Source organism: Salvia splendens, chromosome 14 (assembly GCF_004379255.2).
Source record: "Salvia splendens isolate huo1 chromosome 14, SspV2, whole genome shotgun sequence".
In the NCBI taxonomy this organism is placed as follows: Eukaryota; Viridiplantae; Streptophyta; class Magnoliopsida; order Lamiales; family Lamiaceae; genus Salvia; species Salvia splendens.
In genome coordinates this window covers 25,422,743-25,441,618 of record NC_056045.1, presented here as the reverse complement: position 1 = coordinate 25,441,618, position 18,876 = coordinate 25,422,743, and the positions used below count along the sequence as shown (strand labels likewise).

The window sequence follows — 18,876 nt, the reverse complement described above, 5'->3', positions numbered from 1 at the left end:
CGGTCCCTCATATTTGAAATCGGACCGCATTTGGTCCTAAATTGACGGAATGGTTAAATTTAACAGTCAAACTCGATTTGTTATGACGGAATGGAAATTTTGTGTTGCCTCCGCCATAACCCTTCCCTCAAAATCTCTAATCTTCAAACTTGATTTCCCCTCAAACCCTTCAATGTGTAATTGCAGCAACCATCAACACTCACCACACAACACACCCATCTCTTCTGATCTCTCCTCACTCGAAAACACACCTTCTCCGTCATAACATTCGAATCGCTCCATTTGAAGCCCTCCCACCATCCAAACCCTAAGATGATGATGAACAAGTGTTTGCCGATAGATTCGGGTGGGTTTTTGCCATTGTTAATTAGTTTTAGATATTGAAATTGAAATCGAAATTGAATATACCGCCGAATCAAAATCGAATATACCGCCGAATCGAATATACCACCGCCTCTGCAGCCATACCATCACGAATATACCGCCGAATCAAAATCGAAAATGTTCCAATCGGAATCTTCATATTTTGAGCTTTCATCGAATCAATTAAGCTCCAAGCGACATCGAATTGGAGTACCTTTCCGGAGAGATCGACCATTTCATTGAACAGCTCGAGAGATTGCGAAGGCTCCAGCGCCAGCGCGGCCCAGTTGAAGAAGGCGAGAGTTTGGGAGAAGGGAACACCGTGGCGTGGAGCTTTACATTCAATTGAGATCGACCATTAGTTTGGGAGAAGGGAATACCGTGGCATGGAGATATTCGAAAACTCAAAAGAGAGAGATGGCAGCACCACGTTAGGGTTTACGGGGTTTAAGGCTAAATTGGGGTTCTTGCGGTGGTGGTCTTTGAATAACGAGTAGAAATTTCCGGCGATGAAGTTTTCAGCTGACGAGAGTTCGACGGCGGGGCGTGCTTCCTCGGTATCGTCTCCTGCAACTACGTTGTTTTTTTTATTTTCACGCTTTAAATTTTACATTTTTAAGTTTTAGGTTAATTAGGTTAATTAGGTATTAGCCATTCATAAAACATAATTATAACTAATAATCACGTCAAAATTGATTAAAATCGAGTTCGACTGTTAAATTCCGTCAAATTTTAACCATTCCGTCAATTTAGGACCAAATGCGGTCCGATTTCAAATGTGAGGGACCGAATAATTCAAAAGATAATGTTTTGGACCAAAATAAAAAAAACGCCAAATGTTAGGGACTATTTTGGGACTTTAGTCTTTAGTAAATTTAATTTGTTTGTTGCCATTGTAATTACACGAGCAATAAACTACGTTATGCATTCTTGCAAATTTTAATTCATATATTTATACATACCCATTGACCATTGTAATTTGCATTCGATATTATATTTAAAAAATAACTAAAGAGGGTGTCTTCTCCCCCTAATCTCGAATGACTTGACTATTTAGAAAAATGGGATAATACATCATTTATTGAGTTCTTAATATCTAGTGAGTATCATTATAGGGCTAAAAAGGCTACAAAGTACTCTATCTACATGAATAAAATACTTGTAAGACTAACATTGGGGAAATATATAATCCCATGCAAATAAGAAGTTGACTGCAACATAAATCGGATCTCAACAAATAAGAAAAAAAAAATTAAAGGTATGATGGTTAAGAAGAGGGAATGAACTGAGTTATTATTAGGTATGTCAATTTCAATATTTAGGTGACCGTTGGAGTTGGCCCAACTACCTTCTGAAGAAAAACTTGTAACAAGTCTTGGACACATGTATAAAATATAAATAAAATCCCAAGTAGCTCAGAATCGACTAAACAACAAGTAAATAGCAAGATGCAAACAACAGAGGTGCACAGCTTTGATTATCAGAGACTTCGACACCGACACCGACACATGATGGCGGCCATGATAACTTTTTGCTGCTTCGGATGAAAATGGAAAGGCCATAAATAAAGCATTCAGTTAAGGTTCAAGCTCGAAAACTTAAGATTTTGTGAACAGCCAGTAGTACATTTTTTTTTCATTGGCAGGGAAAAGCATCAAAAGAATATGTTCAACCAATGGCCAAGTTGCAAAACTAACCGAATTCGGTGCTCAATTCCTCTTGCCAGCCAATTCTCAATCATCGACCACCATAAAGGGAAATCCCCTGATAAGAACAAGAAAGTTATACTACAACTATTCAGCATGTATCAGCTGAAATCAAGTGGCGAGTGCTGCTAGTACTTCAAGAAAGTGGATATGCACACCCAACTAGACTAAAACTGAACCTTCTTTACTAAAGAATGATAATGAATGTCTAAAAATATACGGAAACCAGTATCTTACCAGCCTCCGTGTCTGGAGAAGTAGTCATTATCAAGTGAAACAGCCAGGGCAACAGCTACTGCTCTCTCTGACAGAGTCAAGGAACGAGCAACGCTCAACTCTTGCACCTACAAACGCAGAAACATGATTCAGAAATTCACTATTTAAATAAAACAAATATGCTACTTATGCAGCGAGTTTACCTCTGCTGCAGGCGCAACACCTGAATCGGAGCTCCCAAACCGGATCACATACTGACCCGCATCTGTAAAAATCTGCACAACAGATGTGATTGTTCTTCTAATCAGCAGATCAATCACCAACATAGACAATATATGACCATATCCCTTATTATCCAGTCACACCATATTAACTGATTAGCATAAAGGGCAAATCTAGCTTTCCATTTTGTGCTAAGTGAAAAACATCCAGTCAATCCCCTTGACTACATGAATCAAATAAGAATTCAATAACCTCAAATCCAAAACCCCTCCAGTCACGGTCTATCTCTGCCAACACATTTCCATCAATGTCCTTCAAAGTGAAAGTCCAATTCCACAACCCAGGGTTCTCAACAACTGCAAATTGCTTATCCCTGAAAGAGAAGAGAGAGAGAGGCAGCAGATCAACATCACATGTTTGGGAGATTCCGTGAATATATGGGGTTTGGAACTAAAATTACAAACCCCAAGTACAAGTCATAAATTCTCCTCCACAGATGCCATCTTCTGTGAACAACACCAATTTCCTGACAGGAAAGAAGTAAAATAATAAATGACATTAAGTCCAAGAAAATCTCTGCTAGTTCTAAAAGCTTGGAATTAGGCTCAATTGTTAGGTTAAAGACCCAAAACAAAACATGATGAGAACCGTACTTTTCCATTTATCTCTGCGTATATTGAACTGGTGATCCACCAAAAGGGCCTTCGAACCTACTTGGAAGCAGTTATACAAAGGAAAATAATTAGTGCCCATTGTACACCCAAAAGAGGCATCCAAGTGCAGGTTAAAGTAATGAGAACATTAAAAAGTTATTACCCTAAAGAGCTCGTTGCCCGATCCATCAGTAATGTATGCAATGAAAGGGCGTCTTAAGCGAAGCAACTGCAGGAAAAAGTGTTGCAATCATCAAACATAAAGCGTAAAAGCAATAATGACAAGTTAAACGGCATTTATCGAGAAAAAGTGTAAAACTGAAGAAATGATCAAGAAGGGGGAAAACATCTAGACTAAGTCCATTTTACTAAGTTTCTTAATAGAGGTTTGCAATCTTCATCATAACACAAACAAAGCAAGAAATAAAGAAATTCAGTTTCGTACTAACCTCTAACAAATATTTAATTTTCTATTTCCATATCCCAATCATGCCACACCAGATATTGGTTGGGGCAAGAAAATATTTGGAACAAACTGTTGTTCTATGTGTTTAAATTGAGTTGATGATGGTATTCAACAATTTCAACAACTAAAGATGAATATGCTTTTCAGAGGTAAGGAATTAACAGCAACACAAGAAAAAACAATGTTCAGAAATTTTGTACTCCCTCCATTCCATAGTAATAGAGGCATTTTGCCATTTTGGTTCGTTCCATAGTAATCGAGTCATTTCCCTTTTTAGTAAAAGTCAACACATTTTTCCACACCTACTTTACTCTCTTCAACTTTTTTCTCTCTTCATCTCTCTACCTTTTTCATTTTCCACTTTATTCTCCCTTTACTCAACTCACCTAACACAATTTTTCTTAATCTCCGTACTGAAAAGAAACGCCTCCATTACTATGGAACGGAGGGAGTACGAAATAAAGAAACTATGGATGTCAGGACACAAAGTAATACCTGTCTTGCAATCACATTGCTCTGCTCGCGTATGAAACCTACAGGCTACAATTAAAATGTTAAGTAATTACTATGACTGAATCCAATATCAGTAAGTTTCCTTAAACCAGCACCAATTGAATGGTAAACCACAAGGGAGTAAAACCAAGAACAGACGTACTGCTTGAGGGTAGCAGACATCAACCATTGCATATCGGTTTTCCTGCACAAAGACACACCTGATTAGAAAAGAATACTAGAGCAATGCATTTGTACACGAAAAAATATACTACATCAGAAAGGCATCGAATGCTATGGAACTGAAGAAGCTCTAGATACTTCGTATAGCATTTTATTGTCCAATTTATTTATGTAACTATCTGGTAAAAACCAGCTTCATCTAGTTAAGACCTAGTCAGATTTTTGAAAAAAAAAATAAAGCAATTGTAAGATAATCATCAGAAATGGCGTCCTATCAAAACAGAAAGTATAATAGAACAGCAAGTCATTCAGCTATCAAAACTTAAAAAAAAATCAAAATATCAACTTTCTCAGTATTTATCATAGTGAGATGAATAGAGTTGCTTCTTTCTTCCAACTGAGATGTCATGTTGATTGTTGAGCCACCAATGCTAACAGCATATACTGGTTGATAAGCAACTTTGTCCACTAGCATCCAAATTATGATAGTGTCACCATGAAAATGGTGGAAACACAAACTTAGTTTTCCCTCGATATCATATTATTAATATAGCATTAAAGCAAAAAAGACAAGATGTCAAGAATTTTGCTGATGTGTGAAGAGTTCTAAAATCTACAGCTTACCTGCTCAAAACCAAGAACCAAGTTGGCCCATTCTATATCCCTGGTAATCAGTAGATTGGATCTTGCAAGAAGAGGTGCTACCTTGGACTGAAATGAAGTTTTTGGTCAAGTCAATTTACACAGAAGCATTAAGCATCAAAATGTTTGACCTAAATAAATTACTGGTACCGGAATTGCAGTGATATAATAACTCCAAAAATGCAACTAATGTCCAACAGACATATATCATGTAAAACTCCAAAGAAAATAAGTGTGTGTTCTCCAAAGAAGGGCACATGATAGCATTACCTCTTCCAAAGACATTGGTTCCAATGTACCAGTGATTGATTGGCTGGTAGGTGGTTGCTTAAGACCTGACTTCACCTTGTCATAAGACTTCTTATCTAAAGCACCAGAAAGCATTCTTTCAATAAGTCCGGGAAAAGTTCGGCCATCAGCTATCGTTTCACCACTGCTATAGGATTTAAGAACTTTATGCCTTCGTTTCGCAGTAGGCCCTGTCTTCTTTTTATCAGCAAGCCAGAGTCGTACAAAAAAGTCCCTACTCAAGTCTGGATCATTTTGCATGCTATGCACATATCGATGTGATGTATTTTTACTCCCAAACACTGTGTCCACTTGAATACAGGGAAGATTGAACATCCATGATGTCTTTCTTTGCACGTGGTATCGTCCTTCTTCCTGTGGAGAATAGAACCTCTTTCCAAGAGACATAATTCCATTCTGATCCCTCACTGTACGACACAGTGGTCTGGTGCACCTAGAATGGTCCTTAACACACCCCCACACCTTTGTCCAGTTCATCTAAACAAACTGGAAATATGAATTTCATTTACACCATACACATTTACATTAGATCAAGCAATATTCCTATTTCAAGTCTTATCTTTATTGTAAGGCATATCATTTTTCTCCAGCACCCAGTTCCAATGGTTACACATGTAAGGATAAATTTTACTGCCATGATTTCAAGTACTGAGTATAAATAATATGCATAAGCACTTCTCACAGACACATAGAATATATATGTTGGACAGAATCGACATTCACTTCCATACACATAGAAGCCTGACAGTGGAAGCAGACTCTTGGGTAATTTGAGCCTGATTCAGGCTTCATTTTAGGTTGAACCATTACCAGTAAGAAAATTATGAATTAAGTACATGTTAAAGTTTATGACAACATCATCCTCAATTATAAATGAGCCTATGGATGACGAATTGACGATGAAAGAATGCATGTTAAGTATATTGGATGGCAGCAGAAACATAAGTGAGTGAGTGAGTGAAGATGATGACACTATAACAGAGTAGATTGAAGTAAATGATATCCAAATGCAAACATATGTTGAGGCTTCATATCTGTGTGACCTGAAGAAGCCTAGTTTTTGATGACACATGGGTTAGTTCTGCTTCGTCATTATATAGTCAGTTTCAAAATATTGTCGAAATGCCATGACTTTGTCCAACACAACAGATAATCGTTTCCCCATGAGTACATCTAGGAATGACAAGAAACTGTTTTGGCCTAAAAACATGCTAATACTGAGCGAGCCACTCTTTGAGAGCAACGTAGAAGCAACTAAGCAAAAAACTCAAGCGTAATGAGACAAACACGACTTTAGCCATTTGTTCGTGGTAAAGAATTTTCTGAATGCATTTTATTGACATTAAAAAAACATTAATCATATTAAAACATACTACTTTAGATGATAAAGGGAAATCAGTAATGATCAGCATTCCGTATTTCTTAATGATAAGAAATTCGCCTCAAAATCTAACCTCAAGCGGAAAAAAGATTAGGGCGGAGACCGGAGAAATGATGATCGCGCCGGAAACAATGGTGGTTCACGGAAATGGTGAGTTAGGGTGAGTGGACAGCAGCCGGTCGTTCATACGCTAGTTAATTTAATGATAGGGGTGAAATTGGGCAAAATTTCTTCTGGAAATAGAGGTCTGGGCAATGGAATGAACAAATGGTTGTGATTTCGACCGGCGGCGGCGAGCGGCGGTGGAGTCTAGAAGCAGCAGCTACTGCGTCTTCACGTGTTCAGGGGTTATTGACCCAGATAATATGCTTTATTACGATTTGACCCATAAAATATACGTCAATAGAGTCAATATACCCTCATAACTGTCTTTATTACACTTTGACCCACGTAATAGTTAATTTATCGATTTAGTCCTAATTTTTTGAACAATTAGAGAAGAGTGTATATTCAAATATTAGAGCATAGATGGGTGTAAAATCAGACGCAGGTGCCTGCACCCGATTTACGTCAGGTACCTGCACCCGACACTCGTAGGTACTTCCGTACTTACATCCGACCTCGAAAGCAAACAATTAATTTATCGTTTAACCATCAACATTACTCTTGGCTAGCGCATAAGTCGAAAGCTTACACGGGCTAGGCCAATTGTAAGGAGAGGGTCGGTGTTGGACTTGGAGGTGACTCACGATTTGGGAAGGTATGGGCAGGGTGGTAGTCTCTCAATTTAATTATGAATTAAAATGTTGTAATAAAACCTAAATCTAGCAATTTATCGAGTAATCATCATCAAACGGGATATACCCTATAACGGATTTTGTGTCAATTTCAATATATGAGCCCCGATACCTCATGATATCCTTTATAGTAGTCAGTTTATTTGATCCAACGATTTTTTTTTTGTTAGAAAAGACTAAATAAGGTGCATGAAGCAAACCAAAATTTTAACTGATATATTTTCTGATTAACATAAAATTACGATCGAGTCAGTTAGCTAAAAATAAATAACCAATTAATACTATAACTTATCGATATGCAGAATATGCATCTTGTTCTTGAATTTAATAGTATTACAAAGTGTTAGAAGATCACACGGAATCGGCACCAAATCAAGGGAGATTATTTGGGAGAATATTAGGCTACAATTAGAATATAATGATAATTTAGGTTTACCTTATTTGTAAATACTTTAGCTTATTTAACCGTGTATCATCTTTGTGAATAAAAAAATACAAAAGAATAATACCTTTCTCCCATTGAGTTTTGACATGGCATCAGAGCAAGTTGTCGACTTGGCTCAGAGAAGTCTCATCATAGCCGATAATACCTTTCCCGACCCTTTTTTTTTTGCCAAAATTTAGCCACCTGAAATACCTTTCCCGACCTTTTTTTCCTTCAACCAGAATCAAGCCAGAATTCCGACCTACATCAAATATGTCAAACACAGAAGATACCAAGAATGGTGATACAAAGGACACAGATCAGACCGTGAACCTCAGGAATAGCAATAGTATCACGGTACCGTTCAAGTTGAACGGCAGGAACTATCCGTTGTGGGCACGACTAATCAAAGTGAAGATTGGAGGCAGATGTGCATACCCATACATAAAAAACGATCCCCTAGAATTGGGGAGCAAAGGATATGATGAATGGGAAGAGAACGACCTCGTGGTGTTCTCATGGATTGTCGATAACATTGAAAACGACATAATTGCGGACTTCGCACACCACCAAACGGCGAAAGCATTGTGGGACAACCTCGCCGTGACGTTCGAAAGCAAGGCCGACCGATATGTCATCTATGACTGGAGGAGAAGGCAATCAACATCAAACAAGGTAATATGGACCTTGAAACATACTACAAAAAGATCCACGGATTGTGGATTAACATAGACCGAAGCCAGAAACAACCAATAAGCTGCTGTGACAAGGGGATTGAGCAATTCAGAAATTACTCAAGCTCCAAGAGACTCATCAAGTTCCTGACCGGATTGAACCAAGAATACGATTCGATCCGACGGGAAATTCTGAAGGAGGATCCTGCGCCATCAGTGGAAGCGGCGTATGGGTGGGTGAAGGCGGAGGCTGCTCGACGGAGAATCATGCCACCGACGTCGTCCTCACCCACCGACGAAGCCAACGGCGGAACCGAATCATCATTTGGCGGAATCGGACAGGGGCTTATCACACATAACCAACGACCGTCGCAATGGAGTAACGCGACACCGACACGACCCTCAGCCACCAGCCGACCGGGAAACAGGGTCGACACATCAAAACTTTGGTGCTCCCATTGAGGAAGACAGAAGCACACTTGGGAAAATTGCTTCAAACGGATCGGATATCCGAAGTGGTGGGAAGAACGACAAAAAGCCAAGGGTTTCCCGGCCCAGGTGAAACTCGCCATTGGAGTGAACGGAGAAGGAACCCCTCGGCGAATGGAAGCCGGGAATCATGGGGAAACAACTGGAACCGGAACCGGGGTGCGACAAGAGTCTCCATCGGCCGGCGGCAACGTGAGGGAGCCGGGAATTTCGCCGAATGGACAGAGATCGGTGGAGGCGGCGTCAAAGGAGGTAAAGGGTTTGGATTAAATCCAAACCCTAAATTTTTTTTGCTAAATATGATTTGCCCCCCTCCAAGTTCCGAAAACATAAAACATAACCCCATCCATATTTACACAGAACCCCCAGTTTAGCTGAAATTATGAAAAAACCCCCAGTTGCTAAAAAAATTGAAAATTATCCCACTTTTGCATTTCGTGTTTGTGACATCACCGAGAAGAAATCAAAAGGTTGGATATTTGATTGTGGGGCAACCGACACAATGACTCCAGATAAAAATGATTTTATTGAGTATAGTGAGGATACGGATAAATCTTATATTCGAACTGTAAATGGGGAATTAATTACTGTTGTGGGTTCTGGCACTATTGAGATATCACCTACACTTCGGCTTAAGAATTGTCCTTATGTTCCTACATTGTCTCAAAGACTGATGTCTATAAGTCATGTGGCGAAGGAGTTAAATTGCACTCTCCTAATGCATCCTGATTTTTGCATTCTGCAGGATATTCAGGCGAGGAGGATTCTTTCGTGGCACTGAGAAGCAGGGGCTCTATTACGTGGACGAGATAGCTCAACATGGGAGTGCAATGCGGGCTCACGGATCCACGAAACAGGAAACTTGGCTCTGGCACCGAAGACTAGGACACCCATCTCCTGGTTACTTTAAATTACTTTATCCGAGCCTTTCTATTTCTTCAGATTTTTCTTGTGAAACGTGTGTTTTGGCCAAGAGCCACAGACAGAGTTTTAAACCTTCAAACACTCGCATGCAATCTATGTTTTCTCTAGTACACTCTAATGTTTGGGGCCCAGCCCCTTTTGTTGGTGGAAACCGTTTTCGATATTTTGTGATCTTTGTGGATGACTGTACTAGGATGACATGGGTTTATTTTTTGAAACACAAATCAGAAGTCTTTGATAAATTTGTATCCTTTTTCAAACTAATTCAAACACAATTCCACACCACGATACAAAACCTTAGATCAGACAATGAGAGGGAATTTGTTAATAACTCAATGACCAAGTTTTGTGAAAATAATGGGGTAGTTCACCAAACTTCTTGTGCCTATACACCCGAACAGAATGGGCTAGCAGAAAGGAAACACAGAATAATTCTAGAAATGACCCGAGCCCTTATGACTGAATCCAAAGTCCCGAAATTTTTTTGGCCCGAAGCCGTCGCCACATCTGTCTACCTTATAAATCGTCTTCCTACCAAGATCCTGAACATGAAAACCCTACTCGATGTCTTATCTAAACAAGCCAAGATCTCAAACTACCTCAGCCTCTCCCCGAAAGTCTTTGGGTATACCGTCTATGCCCACATCCCTAAACATGAAAGAACGAAACTCTCTCCGTGTGCAATAAAATGTGTCTTTGTAGGGTATGGGGTGAACCAGAAGGGATATCGATGCTACGATCCCAACACAAAAAAATCATTACCACCATGAACTGCAACTTCTTGGAAACCGAACTTTTCTACCACACCCACCTTAGTAGTCAGGGGGTGAGTGATCCAGATAGTACCATAGACTATCTAAGTTGGGTTGTGCCAGTTCCAAGCTCCTCGATTGAGGAACCAACAGATCCAGTGGTCACTTCCGCCGAGCAGGTCTTACCACAAGAGTCTCCTCAACCAAGCCCCAGTGATCCTCCTCCGATGATATCCGAGGTAATATCTGATCCGAGTCCTATCGAAATCACAGTTACCACTGACCTTCCTGATACAGAGACTCAAGACAACACAGTCGACGGGGATACAGGGAAATATGTTCTCCCCTGTCGAAGTACAAGGGGAGTTCCACCGAAACGATATTCCCCAGAGAAGGTTTGAAAAAAGAGCCGCTATGCCGTGGAAAATTTCGTGCAAGGGAATCTAACTAAGATGGCTCGGGCATTTGAGGCTGCGCTGTACGAAGAAAAGGAAATCCCACAGTCGGCCGAATAAGCAATGAGACATAAGCAATGGAAGGACGCAATGATGGTGGAAATGAAGGCATTGAAAAAGAATAGTACATGGGTACGAAGCAAGCTGCCTGAAGGAACGAAAACAGTTGGATGCAGATGGGTATTCACAATAAAGAGGAAACCAGATGGTACTGTCGACAGATACAAAGCCCGCCTCGTGGCAAAAGGATATACCCAGACTCATGGTGTAGACTATGATGAGACATTCTCACCAGTGGCAAAAATCAACACTGTAAGGGTGCTATTCTCGGTTACTGCTAATAAGGATTGGCCACTTCATCAGTTTGACGTGACCAATGCTTTCCTCCATGGGGAGTTGCCAAAACCCGTATACATGGAACCTCATCCTGGTTTCTCTGAAGATTTCCTCGATGGGGAAGTGTGCCAGTTAAAGAAGACACTGTATGGATTAAAGCAATCTCCAAGGGCATGGTTTGGTAGGTTTACGGAAGTGATGAAAAAGTACGACTATGAACAGAGCAACTCAGACCATACGTTGTTCATCAAGAAGAAGAATGGCAAGATCACGTGTTTGATTATATACGTGGATGACATGATTATTACCGGAGATGACGAGAAAGAGATAGTCGAGTTGAGGAAAAATCTGTTTCATGAGTTCGAGATGAAGGATCTCAGTCCTCTCAAATATTTCCTGGGAATTGAGGTACTAAGGTCAAAGAAGGGGATCTTTATAAGTCAGAAAAAATATGTACTCGATCTGTTGACAGAACTTGGAATGGTCGACTGCAAACCCGCAGATACCTCAATGGTGCAGAATCATGGACTACAGATAAGGGAGGGCGCAAGACAAACCGACAGGGGGAGATATCAACGACTAGTGGGAAAACTCATCTATTTATCCCACACGAGGCCTAATATTGCATATGCAGTAGGAGTAGTAAGCCAGTTTATGCACGCACCTCAAGAAGAACATTGGGAGGCAGTCGTGAGGATTGTCCGATACTTGAAGGGAACGGCAGAACACGGGCTTATGTTTGCAAAACATGGACACATGGAAATACATGGCTTTACCGACGCAGATTGGGCAGGAAACCCAAATGACAGAAAATCCACTGCCGGATACTTTACCTTTGTAGGGGGGGGAACCTTGTAACATGGAGGAGTAAGAAGCAGAAAGTAGTAGCTCTATCCAGCACAGAGGCAGAATTCAGAGGAATTAAGAGTGGACTGACATAGATATTGTGGTTACGGAAATTGATGACAGAATTGGATCTCCAACCAGCTCCTCCGTGCAGGTTGTTCTGCGATAATAAGGCGGCCATAAGTATCTCCGAAAACCCAGTGCAACATGATAGAACCAAACATGTGGAGATGGACAGACACTTCATAAAGGAGAACATTGAAGCCAAGATAGTGGAAATGCCTTATGTTAAGTCGGAAGATCAACTGGCAGATATCTTAACAAAGGCAGTGAACTCGAAGTTGTTCCATGGAGTACTATGCAAGCTAAGTATTGGAAATCCCACTACCTAGCTTGAGGGGAAGTGTTAGAAGATCACACGGAATCAACACCAAATCAAGGGAGATTATTTGAGAGAATATTAGGCTACAAGTAGAATATAGCAATAATGATAATTTAAGTTGACCTTATTTGTAAATACCTAAGCCTATTTAACCGTGTATCATCTTTGTGAATAAAAAAATAAAAAAGAATAATACCTTTCTCCCATTGAGTTTTGACACAAAGACTTCTCTCGTGGTTACATCATTTGGCTAGAAAAAAGTACTTCAGACTTAATTTGTGTAGATGTCACACTTAATTTGCTGTGTAGAGACTAGTTCTTCCATAGTAAGCAGCATAATTCGTCGAGAAGCACGTTAGTTTAATTTATATAATTTCAGCTGCCAAATCTTGACAAATTACGTTTCAATTCCTAGATCCATGATAATCCATCATTACTGTTTTAATAGTTTGGGACACATATGGCAGGTAATTGTAAAACTAATGCAAATTGGACTGAATTAATCCATATAAATTAAGTTTATATATATTCCGCACGGTATTAATCATATGTAGAGAAGGTTAAAACAGCATATGCTTCTGTTCTAGTAGTTCTAATTATTTTAGTGCACAAATGCAGCTTATTTCTTCATTTGAACCACTATGGATTTGCATATTATTTTGTTGGCTACGGTGAAAATGAAAGATCAACAGCATTGACTTGCAAATTCAAAGCAGGTGAGTCAATTAACTTTATCATAGAAGAAGTCTAAATATGATTACATATTAAAATATGAAATGTATTAGGTAATTTAGGTTATACTATGAAAGTACAGGTATCTGATTAAAAGTTAAAAACTTATCTTGACGGTATCAAACTCAGTTGTTTTTTCAAATAAAATAAATTTGAAAAGGTCATGAATTTTCTCCTATAAAAAAAGGAATGCTTCTCATGCTTAGCTTCCCATCACACAAAACAAATATACAAGCCAATATCATTAATTAGCTAACAAAATGAAGATGGGTTTTGGTTTGTGCGCCATTTTGCTTGTTTCATGGGCTTCGATCGCCTATGCATCGGATCCAGGCCAACTTCAGGATTTCTGTGTTGCTGTTCCTGATTCCAGTTCAGCAGGTATAATATTATCCGCTTTGGGTTAAATTTTCACATTTTTATTTCTCAAAATATCTCATAGTACTAATGAAGTTAGGAAACACTTACTTGCATGCAGTTTTTGTGAACGGGAAGTTCTGCAAGGACCCGAACATGGTGGTCGCGGATGATTTCCTCAGACAGGGTCTAAACAATGCCGGAAACACATCCAATCAGCTTGGATCGGCCGTGACTGCAGTCAACGTCAACCAACTCCCCGGGCTCAACACACTGGGTGTTTCCCTGGCTCGTCTCGACTTTGCCCCTTATGGGATCAACCCACCCCACACCCACCCACGTGCCACCGAAGCGTTCCTCTTGATGGAAGGCACTCTCTACGTGGGGTTCGTCACTTCCAACCCGGCCGATCCGGCCCAGAAGAACAAGCTCTTCACCAAGTATTTGTACCCTGGAGACGTCTTCGTCTTCCCACAAGGTCTCATCCACTTTCAGTTCAACGTCGGCAAAACCAACGCGGTTGCATTTGCCGGTTTCGGCAGCCAGAATCCGGGTACCATCACCATTGCCAATGCGGTGTTTGGGTCGGACCCCAAAATTAACCCGGATGTGTTGGCTAAAGCTTTCCAAGTTGAGAAGAACATTATCGATTACCTTCAAGCTCAATTTTGGTCCAATAATAACTAGTAAAACTTACGCATCAAACAACATATATTGTGTCTTTTTAATTCAATAAATTAAAATATTTACTTGTTATATATCTGCTTGACTTGGAACACTTTGTGTTTCCGAGTATTATATACTATCATGTGATGGTGCAAATGTTTGACTTAAGTAATAAATAAAATTCTTCATATATCATCTTTTTATTTTGTAATGAAATCTACATTGAATCTGGTTATTTCCTTTCCATTTATTTAGTTTTGCTTTACATTTTTATTCATTTGAATAGACAACCTCCGACTCACACAAAATCGAAGAAAACAACTCTTCGTTAGCAACAACTTATTAGGTGGAAAAGTTAAGAGAATCGTTAAATAAGGACTCACTAAGATAGAAAATATATGTACAAGAAGTTATTAAAATGCAAGAGTTATAAAATGACGCAATGAACCAAAATAATTATTGTACAAATGAAACAAAGACTTATAAATGTGTTTGGCATATTATTTTGAGATAGTTAGTACATTTCTCCTAGTATTATTATATAAAGCTGTTATGTACATAATTCATGTGAGCATCTTTTATGAATATCATTCTCATTAATTTTCGTTTAGTACATAATCTAAGCTCAATTGTTTATTTTTTACAAATAATTTTTTTGTAATATTAGAACTAAATTCAATACTTAAATAAAATAAATAACGCTAAAGATGGAGTAAACTTAAGATGCTCAAGTAAGATGAATATTTCACTATCTCTTGATGTCATTAATTTACCAAATTAATTGATCATAAGAATCAAATATATATCCACAGATCTTTTATTTCTTGGAAATCAATAAGTGGATTGTCGCACAAGAAATCTATTTATCTACATCGAGAATAGGGACAAAAAATAACTTAAGGAAAAGGTGACAGTAACAGAGCTGCCCAAGTTGATTGGAATGCAATAGATTCAATCAGCCGCCTTTTTTAAACTTTCTTCTGTTCCATACTTTATTTTCTTAAATTCTATTTCCTGATTGAAATGTCTGATTCTTGATTTATTCCCCTCCTCATAGTGTTGAGTGGTGGGTTGATTCTTCTGAGTTAAAGGACGCTGTATTTAGGTAAGTTTTATTCTCATTCATTGATTTTTTTTCTTTATTTGAAATGTTAAAGCTTGCATCTTTGATTTTGTAAGTGGGTGTTTCTCGGTTTCAATGGTGGGTTACTCATGGTGTGAGGAGTTTCTTGGTTCTTTTGTCATGTTTTGTAATGTGGGTTTGTGTTGGTTTTGATACTCCTGTGTTATTCAGTGATTGTGTTTTTCACATTGTTTTGGTTCTTCCGTGTTGCGATTTTTGAAACTGTTAGTTCAAAGCTTGCATTTTTAGTTTTTTTGGGGTGAAATGTACTCTTTGTTTGATTAGATTTGGTAAAGATTGTAACTTGTGTAGTTTTGGATATTGGTTTTTGTGAATGATGATTTCTTGAAGTACTTCACTGGCTATCGTAGCTAAATTGTCTTCAAATTGAGCTCTAAATTATTTTACTTTTTGTACAGAGTTGTATTTGATTAGTTGGCTAAAGAGATTTCAGTTCCTTTCCAGATTCAACTTTTCTGCTTAACCGGGTAGTGGATGTTCCCATGGTGTCATTAAAAGGCTGCTCTTCTCATATTAGTGGTTTTGGTAAGCATTTTCCCCCTTGATCTTCATCAGTGTGGATGCATTGTAGTGATTTTGATGCATTTTCACTTCTTCATAGGATTAAATGAGTAACTTTTTTTCTGCATAGAATTCTCAGAGTTTTATCATCTTATTTGTTCGGACACTATATGTAATTGTTTTGAGATTCACGGTGTATTTTTTGCCCGATTCTGCAGACAATGATCCGAGCAAAGCATCTGGGTAACTTATCCCAGACTGCTAGGTCCTTTTTCTTTGGTGGACAAAGATGTAGTGCGGCAGATGGAAGTTCATGCACTTGCTCGGATGAAGAGACTTGTATTTCTAGAAGGCCTCTGAGAGCAAACGTGCAACACTTGCAAGCACCATCCTCGTTGCTGTCAAAAGCTCCAGTAGCAGTAGGTCCTCTGATCCCTGTGATAGGAAAAAGCCAATCCCTCAAATATCAAGATCTTATTCAGGCCAGTTCACGCCAAACACTCAAAAGTTTGGCGATAACAACTTGGACGGGTTTACTAGGCCAATGATACAGACTAAAGTTATGACGGGAGCAGTCCCGGGCACCAGGCAGTTTTCGGTTGTTGAAAGTGTGTGTCGCATTTTGCATCAGTTGAAATGGAGTCCTGCTTCAGAGGAAGCTCTTGAGAAGCTCAATTGTGCGTTGGATCCATACCAGGCGAATCAAATACTTAAGCAGCTTCAAGATTATAGAGTGGCTGTTGGATTTTTCTACTGGCTAAAACAAAGACCTGGATTCAAGCACGACGGGCACACATATACCACTATGGTTGGCATCCTTGGCCGTGCCAGAGAGTTTGGTGCCATCAACAAATTGTTCGGCCAGATGATCACTGATGGCTGCAAGCCAAATATTGCTACATATAATCGTCTCATTCACAGTTATGGCAGAGCTAATTACTTGAACGAAGCCGTGGGTGTTTTCAACCAGATGCAGAAGGTGCGCTGTGTACCTGACCGTGTGACTTACCGTGCGCTCATCGACATCCATGCGAAATCAGGTTATCTCGACGTTGCAATTAATCTGTACCAGCGGATGCAAGAAGCTGGACTCTCTCCTGATACGTTTACGTACAGTTTAATCATTAATTGCCTGGGGAAAGCCGGCCATTTGACTGCCGCCCACAAACTGTTCTGTGAGATGGTTAGTCAGGGCTGTGTGCCTAACCTGGTGACCTACAATATCATGATTGCTTTACACGCGAAAGCTAGAAAATACCAGTGTTCGTTGCAGCTCTATCGCGGCATGCAGAGCTCTGGCTTTGAACCCGACAAAGTGACTTACAGTATCATTATGGAGGTTCTTGGCCATTGTGGCCATCTGGATGAAGCCGAGGCTGTTTTCGCCGAGATGAAAAGAAAGAACTGGATCCCCGATGAGCCCGTGTATGGCCTTCTTGTGGGGAAAATCTGGCAACGTTGAGAAGGCTTGGGAGTGGTACCAAGCCATGCTTACCGTGGGATTATGCCCTAACGTTCCAACTTGCAATTCTCTTCTCAGCGCTTTCCTCAGCCTCCGTGATGCATACGACTTGCTTCAGAGCATGGTGAGTTTGGGTCTGAATCCTTCTCTGCAGACCTACACTCTCCTCCTCAGTTGCTGTACGGATGCCCAAACACTATACGACATGGCGTTTTGCTGTGACCTGATGACCGCGTCTGGCCACCTGGCGCATAAGTTCCTGCATTCATTGCATACTCCAGCAACTTCCTCGACATGATGCACAGCGAAGACAGGGAAAGTAAACGTGGACTAGTGGATGCTGTGATCGATTTCTTCCACAAGACAGGGCTAAAGGAGGAAGCCGGCTTCGTTTGGGAGGTTGCAGCACAGAAGAATGTCTATCCGGATGCGTTAAGGCAGAGGAGCTCGTGTTATTGGCTCATAAACCTCCATGGCACTGCTGTGACTGCACTATCGAGAACTCTAGCTTGGTTTCGCAAGGAAATGCTCGCCTCCGGATCGATATTGTGACTGGTTGGGGGAGAGGGTGACAGGGGCCTCGATGGTGAGTGAGGCAGGTTTCCATTCTTTACGGAAAATGGGAACTCCGGGTGGTTTGTTGGGTGTGGAGAGCCTCTCAACCAATGGCTGATGCAGTCTTATGTCGAGCGAATGCATCTGTTGTAGTGCAGCCAGCAGGGTTTGGTGTGTTTCCCGATTGTCAGGTTTTTTGCTGCGTAGCTGAACTTGGATGGATGGATGTATGTTTTTATTTGGCCAAGTTACACCTCAATCTTTGCCACCATTTTGATTTGTATATATGCTGTTGTTTGTGTTGCTTTTTTTGGTTAGCTTTCTCTAAGGTCTTGAATCTTGATCGAATTGCTGCAATTTCTTAGATGAAGTTGTGGAGTTTTTGTAATTCTTCTTCCCCAGCTTCAAATTTTGTCAAGATTGATCCTCATTTCTCGACTGTTTACATTACAGAACAATACATAAATGACTACAAAGATTATGACAATTAAGGATAATTATGAGATTTCACCTAATTCATATAATTTGGGTCAAGGGTAAAAATGTTATGCTTGTCATGGTCTAAATTCTATACTATGCAGAAGTAAAAATGTTATGCTTATCTATATTTTTTAATATTTTTTTTAGAATTTTAACAAATTCCACTCTTGCATCTATGTTCATATGGAGAAAGTTGCAAGAAAAAATATATACGTAAATATCTCTGCTAACTATCGTTATAATGAAGTAAATTCAATATTAAAATAT

The 18,876-nt window shown here is 39.7% G+C and overlaps 2 protein-coding genes and 1 pseudogene across 4 annotated transcripts; 2 read left to right on the top strand and 1 right to left on the bottom strand.

Moving 5' to 3' along the window:
- Positions 1-1,630: 1,630 nt before the first annotated feature.
- LOC121764753 (altered inheritance rate of mitochondria protein 25-like) lies at positions 1,631-6,987 on the bottom strand. 3 transcript variants are annotated; one of them, XM_042160773.1, is made up of 13 exons: positions 6,707-6,987; positions 5,214-5,738; positions 4,926-5,012; positions 4,282-4,323; positions 4,122-4,166; positions 3,324-3,389; positions 3,161-3,217; positions 2,972-3,033; positions 2,760-2,880; positions 2,489-2,560; positions 2,307-2,413; positions 2,061-2,127; positions 1,631-1,897 (listed from the first exon to the last, which is right to left on the bottom strand). In XM_042160773.1, the coding sequence occupies exons 2-12, from the start codon at positions 5,727-5,729 to the stop codon at positions 2,097-2,099; spliced, it is 1,206 nt and encodes a 401-aa protein (XP_042016707.1). In that variant the 5' UTR covers positions 5,730-5,738; positions 6,707-6,987; the 3' UTR covers positions 1,631-1,897; positions 2,061-2,096. The 3 variants fall into 3 exon arrangements, with proteins under 3 accessions (XP_042016707.1, XP_042016706.1, XP_042016708.1); XM_042160772.1 differs by having other exon boundaries at positions 1,631-2,127; XM_042160774.1 differs by having other exon boundaries at positions 1,631-2,127; positions 5,214-5,729.
- Positions 6,988-13,673: 6,686 nt separating this feature from the next.
- Positions 13,674-14,670, top strand: LOC121763834 (putative germin-like protein 2-1). Its single transcript, XM_042159920.1, has 2 exons — positions 13,674-13,825; positions 13,923-14,670. Exons 1-2 carry the CDS (start codon positions 13,705-13,707, stop codon positions 14,486-14,488), a joined length of 687 nt encoding a protein of 228 aa, XP_042015854.1. The 5' UTR covers positions 13,674-13,704; the 3' UTR covers positions 14,489-14,670.
- Positions 14,671-15,384: 714 nt separating this feature from the next.
- LOC121764649 lies at positions 15,385-18,390 on the top strand (annotated as a pseudogene).
- Positions 18,391-18,876: the final 486 nt, after the last annotated feature.

Coding starts and splice junctions, on each gene's coding strand:
- LOC121764753 (XM_042160772.1), bottom strand. CDS start 5,729: ATGAACTGGACAAAGGTGTGGGGGTGTGTTAAGGACCATTCTAGGTGC. Junction 4,324..4,925: donor TGGTTCTTGGTTTTGAGCAG/GTAAGCTGTAGA, acceptor GTCTTTGTGCAG/GAAAACCGATATGCAATGGT. Junction 3,390..4,121: donor GCAATGTGATTGCAAGACAG/GTATTACTTTGT, acceptor TTTTTCCTGCAG/TTGCTTCGCTTAAGACGCCC.
- LOC121763834 (XM_042159920.1), top strand. CDS start 13,705: ATGAAGATGGGTTTTGGTTTGTGCGCCATTTTGCTTGTTTCATGGGCT. Junction 13,826..13,922: donor TCCTGATTCCAGTTCAGCAG/GTATAATATTAT, acceptor ACTTGCATGCAG/TTTTTGTGAACGGGAAGTTC.